A 7,750-nucleotide genomic window follows, 5' to 3' on the forward strand; every position below is an offset into this window, starting at 1 on the left:
TCATACATGACAATAATATAATTATTATGTATGTTTCCAAACAGAGAAAATACCAAATAGTTTTTATTTTATCCCAAGTATAAAGCCATAAAAAATGGGGGGAAAATGATGCTTTCACCTGCATGAAAATGTAAAGGCTTGGGTGCATTTGTCAGCAGCAAATAAAAACATCCGTTTGAAAACCCCATCTACATTATGCAGAAGTTTACCATACGCACTGCAATGCTGTACGCGGAAGGGTGTTTGGAGTGCAATTGTACAAAAATAATGCATGTGTGCTACTTAAAGTGTATTTTATCTAAAACCTGATATAATTGGTCAGTGTGTGCACCATGAGTACGCAGTGTGTATGGATACTAATCTTTTTAATTGAATCATGTGGATCCAGAATTAAGAAATGGCACAGGAAACAGGTAGTTTACAAGTAAGAAAATAAGTTTTCATTTATTACCATATTAATGGAATATTTATTTTTCATTTTTCAGGGTTAAAGATGCCATTGCTCGTGGAGTTCAACCACCTATTTCCAAGAAGGGTACCAAGGCATCACAGAAACTGTCATACCCAGCTGCTGGCACAGGCTGGGGGAAAAGCTTACACAGCATCCGGGTAACTACCAAGATGGTTGATGAATATGTTGCACAGTACAATACAAGTACATTTCAACACCAAGATCTGTCAGCACCAAGTGTGAAATTAAAGGCACTGAAATTTGCAATTGAAGGATATCTATCAAACATTCTGTCAATCTAACACTGTATTCATAATTTCTCGTTGCTTCCGTTCATTTCGCAAAAATGAACGTCCACATGTAGTCAAATGCACTTTGAGAAATAGTCAAATTCTACATGGTGGTTGTACATGTAGTGCTGGAGATGGTGGCCATTGTAATCATGTATTGGCATTATTATACACTCTATGCACATTTACAGATAACAAGCTGACTGTAGTACCTGATGATGTGACCTGTACATCAATGTTACAACGATGGCACAAACCTCGTGGAAAGAAGATAAACCCAGAACCTATTGACAATGAAGTGATAAAGAAAATTTGTTTGCAAGAGGGATCAGCAACTTCAAAACAGACTAAAGGCATTCAATCAACTTTATATAGAGCCACTCGTAATTCCCTTCTGCATGACCCTCACTTAGTCCAGCAGTCAGCTAGAGAGTTACATGAAATAAATCCATGAATTCCTGCTGCCTACATGTTAAAACCAGCAACTAAGTCAACCATATACACTGCAACATTGTTTGGGGCAGTTGAAAAGGGCTCACTGCTATCTTACCAGTATCGTCAAGAAGATCCTGTTGATATTCCCACAGTTGGAAACATTCCACCACAACGCGGTCCTTTACCCCAATTACTGTTGTACCCATATTTCCCTCTGAGACCTGTTCCCTCGTATGCATCATCCAGTGTTAATGTTGTGGATGTAGATGCAAAAAAATACCAGGATCTGCTTGAAAGCCTGATTTTAACAGATGGTGAATCATTCGACTTGGAGCAGGAAACGCGAGATCAGTCGAAGTAACTGCTTCTATGTTTGGGAAGGTTTGTCAGGCAATGGACAAGAAAACCAGCAAGGCCAAAAACAACATAATTAGAGACAAAATTGAGGCACCATCAAGTTTTGTGCAAAGGATGTTTGATCATGGTTTGAAAATGGAGGCAATCATAGCAGACAAGTATGTTACCGTACAGGTATTTGACAGTGGACTTGTCATAAATGAAAATAATCTGTGGCTAGCAGCATCACCAGACAAAAAAGTTGTTGACATGACTGAAAAAAATCCATTTGGCCTACTTGAAATGAAAGCACCTGCCCATACCATGTACATAAATGTAACTTCTCTTGAAGCTTGCAACTCTCCAACATTTTACCTGGAAAATGTGAATGGGTTTCCTAAGTTAAAAAACAACCATGGTAATGGATACTTTGAACAGGTTCAAGGGCAGATGGTCTTAACTGGTGCAAATTGGTGCGATTTTGTGGTATGCACAAAAAAAGGCATGTCTGTTGAGCGTATACGATTTGATCAGTCTTTCTGGCTTGACAAGGTACAATGTCTAGAAGAATTCTTTTTCAAACACTTTCTTCCAGCATTACTTGGAAAACATGAAGATTAAAGATGTAGTCAAAGTTCGCAAAAATGCATTTGACAGGCCAAGGCCATTGAATATCATGAACCTTAACGGGACATTCACAGATTCTGCAGCGAGGGTCGGTGAAAATTTTAGATTATTGTCTTTTTGGTCTTATATGGTTGCAAACTGATTAAAAACAAGAACTGCCAAAGCAGACTTGTATATACAATTCAGAAGTGCCAAAAAAACACATGATTGAGTTTCTTTTGGGGTCCCGAAAGAAAAGATAACATTATAGCCAATGGAGAAATGTAATACACATAATGATACATAACTTGGCAATGCAAAGTTCAAATTGACTGAAATTTTGGAAATAAGGTTTTCTTGGGTGTATCTACTGATACATGCCATTAAAAGTGGGGGTCAAAATCAGTGAATGTCCTTTTAACTTTGCCTATAACAAGTTATAAAACAGGTTGACATTAAACTTTACTCACAGACAAATGTAGAGTTAAAAGTTAAGTTGAAATGTTTATTTCAGTATTGTTGCTGTACACATAGTTATATGAAAGTGGTACACAAAATTTTAAAATACCGTAAGCAAAAATAAATCAATTGAAATTGTCACAATTTGGGAAAAGTAACTTGCCAGTCATATTATATTGGGTTCTGGATTTTTTCATACAAATTTGGCGTCAAACTATTCAGAACAGATGTTTCGCATTTCTGAGTTTAACTTTCTGTGACCGACATGGAGTAGGTTTTGAAAAATCGGATCATCAGAAGTGGCATGTTACTTTGTGAATGAGTTTATAGGCCTATAGTAATGCAAGAAACATGCTGAGAGTTCTTGACACAGTATCCCTCCCTGACCAATTTTGTGACTATTTTTATGTAATTTTCTCACGTAAATGTTAACTACTCATTGGTGACTGGTAACTTGGTAAGATATGTTTATTGCAGGGGCAAGGAATTCATTAACTTCACAGACAAATTCAGTAACTCATGACAAGTAGTTATTGATCAAATATTGATTTTATTTTTACACTTTTTGACTGTGACTACACAACAGATGCCTCTACTGAAATAAAATTTCCAATCATATCCATATGATACTTTGTACAAACTTGCTTTAGTATATGCAGGCTAATCAATTAAAATTGCTTTGCAACTGCAGGCAATCATTGTGAGACATTCTAACATTTATAGGAGGAACGACAATGATGGAAAAAATAGAATTTTTTAGAAAAATGAAACTTATTTCACTGGAATAAAAAAGGGGTTGTGAAAAACAAAAACAACTTTACACCATCAGTTTTGCGGTCATTGTGCAAAATAGAGGGGATTTGTTTTGCGCCTCTGTATGAAATACCTCGGCTCCAAACCAATCCCGAGCTGATTTTACTCAATGACCTCAAAAAAGATGGTACGCAGTTATTATTGTATAAAATGTTCCATTGCAATAATTATAAGTAAATAATCAAGAGAGCTCTGCACTGAAATGAATTATACAAAATAAAACACACTGAGTAAACTGATGAGGTTGTACAATGTTTTTTATTGCTGTTAGTCTACAGAAAATCTTTTTCTCCCACCCGCTATTTTATGGGCCTACATGTGTGCGGTTCTACTGTTTTTTGCCAACATTTTCTTTGCCTTTATACAGGTACAATTTGGTAAAATTGTGTGAATTGATAAAACTCTGAATATGAAAATGATGGGTTACATGTATGTGCCTAAAGGGTCACAAGGCATCAGGGGTAGCACTAGGCTGCTTTTTGGGGTCCTGGACTCACCCGAAACCACTTGGGACTCATTATTTCTGCCTATTTTTGACTCCTGTGTGCAAAGTGAGTCTTTGCTGTTAGTGTGTCTGTCTGTGTGTGTGTATCTGTGTGTGTGTCTGTTCCACTGATATCTCAAGAACCATACATTGATTTTTGATGAAACTTGGTGCATAGATGCTCTGGGCCAATACGCAGATTTGATTAGGTTTTGGTAAAAGCCATGCATATTAATTACCTAATTTGCATAATTAATTTTCAGCTATTGATATTTCAAGTAGTAATCATCACATTTCATTGAAATTTGGTACATAGATGTCATAGGACACTGCACAGACCAGATAGTTTTTAGGGTAACATCAGTACATATTAATTACCTAATTTGCATAATTAATTTTCAGCTATTGATATTTCAAGTAGTAATCATCACATTCAATGAAATTTGGTACATAGATGTCATAGGACACTGCACAGACCAGATAGTTTTTAGGGTAATATCAGTACATATTAATTAATTACCTAATTTTCAGCTTTTGCTATTTCAAGTAGTAATCATCACATTTCAATGACACTTGGTACGTGGTTACTTAAGGACTTGCAGACACCTGATTGGTTTTTGGATAAATATTTTTGCATATTAATTACCTTATTAGCATAATTAGTTAATTTTCAGCTTTTTGCCTGATATCTCAAGTACTAATCATCATATTTCAATGAGACTTGCTACATAGATCTTCTAGGACTATGCAGAGACCTGATTAGTTTTAATTGGATATCAATTACCTAATTTGCATAATGTTCCACTTATACATAAAGAACCACGAATTTGATTTTAATGAAACTTTAGTTTTTGGTAAATATTTATGCTTAATAATCACCTAATTAATTAACACTGATATCTTAATTACTGATCATCACATTTGAATAAAATTTGGTACATAAATGCTCTAGACAGGCCTGATAATAGTTTGGGGTTAAAATTTGTTCATATTAATTCTCTAATTAGCATAATAATTCATAATTTTTTTGTTCTGTTCATATTAGATACCTGATTTACATAATTAGTATTCAGCTTTTCCATCAATATCTCGTGTACAAGTAATTTTGAATTAATTTGTAATGTGTCTTCAATACTCTCAGCATACAGGAGTTCTTTCTAAGCTTTCTTTGATTGCATTTACTGTATAGCTTGGTTGTCTCCAGGGACCCCTGAACTTTTTGACCTGGCGCTACCCCTGCAAGGCATGGTGGTCTCCATAAAACAAACAAACATTTTACTACATATGAGGTTTCGTTTTAAAATGCAAATGCACATGCGAGTTTTTTCCTGCCCTGCAACGTTATGCTACTGTAATTGAATTTTGGTACAGTAAAACTGGGAATACGAACCCAGGAACTAGGTATTTACTGATTACTCTGTTGCATTCAATGTACATTTACATTGTAATGGAAAAGTTGCACACAATGATCTTTAAATTTACAAAATGTAAGTAAAACTTACCAAAAATCAAAGGGTCAATCGTTAAATTGCCTGTAGAATTTTATGGTTATTTCAGCTGCTTTTTGGAGCACCAATGTTTATAAATGTTTATAAAGCTTATAATATAATAATAATAATGGACGGGCAGTCAATATTTTGAGTGGTGGATATCGGCGTGGCTGGTATCCACTACAATACAAATAGTAGCTGCCCATCCATTATGACATGATAAAAGATCCCATCTTTATTCTCATTCTTATTTAGGTTTTTAATGGTTTTCACCAATTTAACGACTTGTATTTTCCCAAAACGTAACATTACATCATCATTTTAATGCCACGAGCCCTCTGAAAAGTAATGATTCAGTCCACAGAGTCTGCCCATCTTTTTTTCTTTGAGAAAAGATGGGCTACAACCAATGGGATGTCTTGTTTACATGGTAAACCCTGCCCCCTGAATAAGAATATAATATATGTTTAAATTATTCTACATTTTAACAATTATTTTCTATTAGAATCCAAATCCAGTTTCATTTCTAAAAAGCACATCAAGAACATGGGATGCCTCATAAATTGTTACATTGTACAATGTCCTAAACAGTACTTTTTTTAAAAGCAGAAATTAGTACTAAATTTTTATTTGAGATCTGTTCAAGGTATGCCTACAAAAGTATTTTTCTTGCAAAACAATTTAGTAACAATAACCTACTGTACATATATTTCAAGTAAAGTTTGGAAACAGTATTGAGTATATATGCAGACCTTAATCAAACATGTACATGTCCAGTGCAATATAATATCTTAACTCAATAACATTTTTTGAATATTTATATCTTGAGAAATACGAAATGATTTCATTGTCATTTACCGTATAACCGCCCAGGGCCCTTAACAAAGTCATTTTGCATGGGCCCTCATTTTTGAAACTGAAAGAATAAATTTCGAGTAAAAACAACCCCCTCTTCAAAGCAAGAACTTGCTCTAAATACCATGAAAAAACAATTTTGTTGGAGTTTATTACCTCACATGCATGATCGGAACCCATCGAGTGCAAATATCATGTACCATGTTTCACAAAAAAACTTGGGTGGGCGCTTATTAGAGCATGGGCCGGTTATTAGAATGAATATGGTACTTGAATGACACTTTTTGTTACAAGCTCTCTCAAGATATTTGAAATGAAAACAGATTTAATTGTATGACACAGGTCTAAATAGTTTATTATTCCAATTTCGCAAAATATCAAATATTAAAAAAAATGAGTTGATAATACGAAATGTAATCAAAAATAGCAACTCGATTTTCAAGGGCCTTACAGACGGTACATGTACCAACACCTCCCATTCAGTACTAACAACACTATAATTTATATTACAGAGCTAACATTGTCAATGACACACACAGGATGATCTGAAAGAAGTGGGTTCTGAAAGTTTGTCAGGATTGCACATACAAACCAAATCTGGTTGATGGAACCTGTCATATTCAGAGGAATTGGTGTTTCAAATATGTGGAAGTTCTTGATTCGATTTATTGCGCGCTCTACATGGATCCTTTCGGCTGCAATTTCTTGTGTTGCCAAGACTTCTTCCTCTGAAAATTGTCCCTTTCGTTCCAGAAATGGAGGAATGTTGAGCCTCACATTTTTTGCATCTACTTTTTCCAACAACAAATTGTCAATGAGGAAACCTTTATCGGCCATGACAACATCATTGTCACTGAAGTTCATACCCAAAATTCTACTTTCCTCTGTGATCTTTCTGTCAGATACTGATCCGGTGTACAATTTGCTGACAAATGTTACAGCTCCTAATGGAGCGATGCCAACCAGCCCTTCCACTGTACATGCATTTTTGTATTGGGAAAAGAACTCACTGTTAAGTACTAGGGTTGACGGCATTTCAGTTTTTATTTCAGTACAGTCTATAATCACTCTGGTGGTTGGGAACTTCTTCCTAAAGCTTTCAGGCATAGTTTGATCTATGGTCCTGCGATCAAGCCACATATTTAGACTTCCTAATTTAAGAAAAATTAAATTCACCCATGTTAAAATGTAGCGTGAAACAGTAGTGCTGATGCCAAACAAATGTGCAAGATGGAGCTCTGAGAAACCAGTTCTTAAACGCACAAGAGTTAAAAAGAACTGTTCCTAGTAATCCAGAGCTGGTGCTGGTCCTTTTTTGTGTGGTTGTGGCCCATCACAGTAGGAATGGTCCTCATGTTTGTTTGCTGTTGTAGCAGTCCTTTTACATGAATACAACTCTATGTTTCCACCATTTTGCCCAGGATCTAGTAAATTGTAGATGATAGTACATACATTGTATGTGAACCCGGTGTAAAACTCCATTGATGAGTCATCGTTCTTAAACGTATTGAGTCTAAAGTTCAAACTGTTC

At 35.3% G+C, this 7,750-nt stretch overlaps 2 protein-coding genes across 2 annotated transcripts; one reads left to right on the forward strand and one right to left on the reverse strand.

The window, feature by feature from the left end:
• The first annotated feature begins 1,569 nt into the window (after nucleotides 1-1,569).
• On the forward strand, nucleotides 1,570-2,133 carry LOC144349052 (uncharacterized). Its single transcript, XM_078007867.1, has one exon. It carries the CDS (start codon nucleotides 1,570-1,572, stop codon nucleotides 2,131-2,133), a length of 564 nt encoding a protein of 187 aa, XP_077863993.1.
• A 3,584-nt stretch (nucleotides 2,134-5,717) lies between these two features.
• LOC146732798 (uncharacterized) lies at nucleotides 5,718-7,359 on the reverse strand. The gene is made up of 2 exons (XM_085491968.1): nucleotides 6,812-7,359; nucleotides 5,718-5,808 (listed from the first exon to the last, which is right to left on the reverse strand). The coding sequence occupies exons 1-2, from the start codon at nucleotides 7,357-7,359 to the stop codon at nucleotides 5,718-5,720; spliced, it is 639 nt and encodes a 212-aa protein (XP_085348094.1).
• Nucleotides 7,360-7,750: the final 391 nt, after the last annotated feature.

This window comes from Saccoglossus kowalevskii, chromosome 17 (genome assembly GCF_978046115.1).
Source record: "Saccoglossus kowalevskii chromosome 17, keSacKowa6.1, whole genome shotgun sequence".
In the NCBI taxonomy this organism is placed as follows: Eukaryota; Metazoa; Hemichordata; class Enteropneusta; family Harrimaniidae; genus Saccoglossus; species Saccoglossus kowalevskii.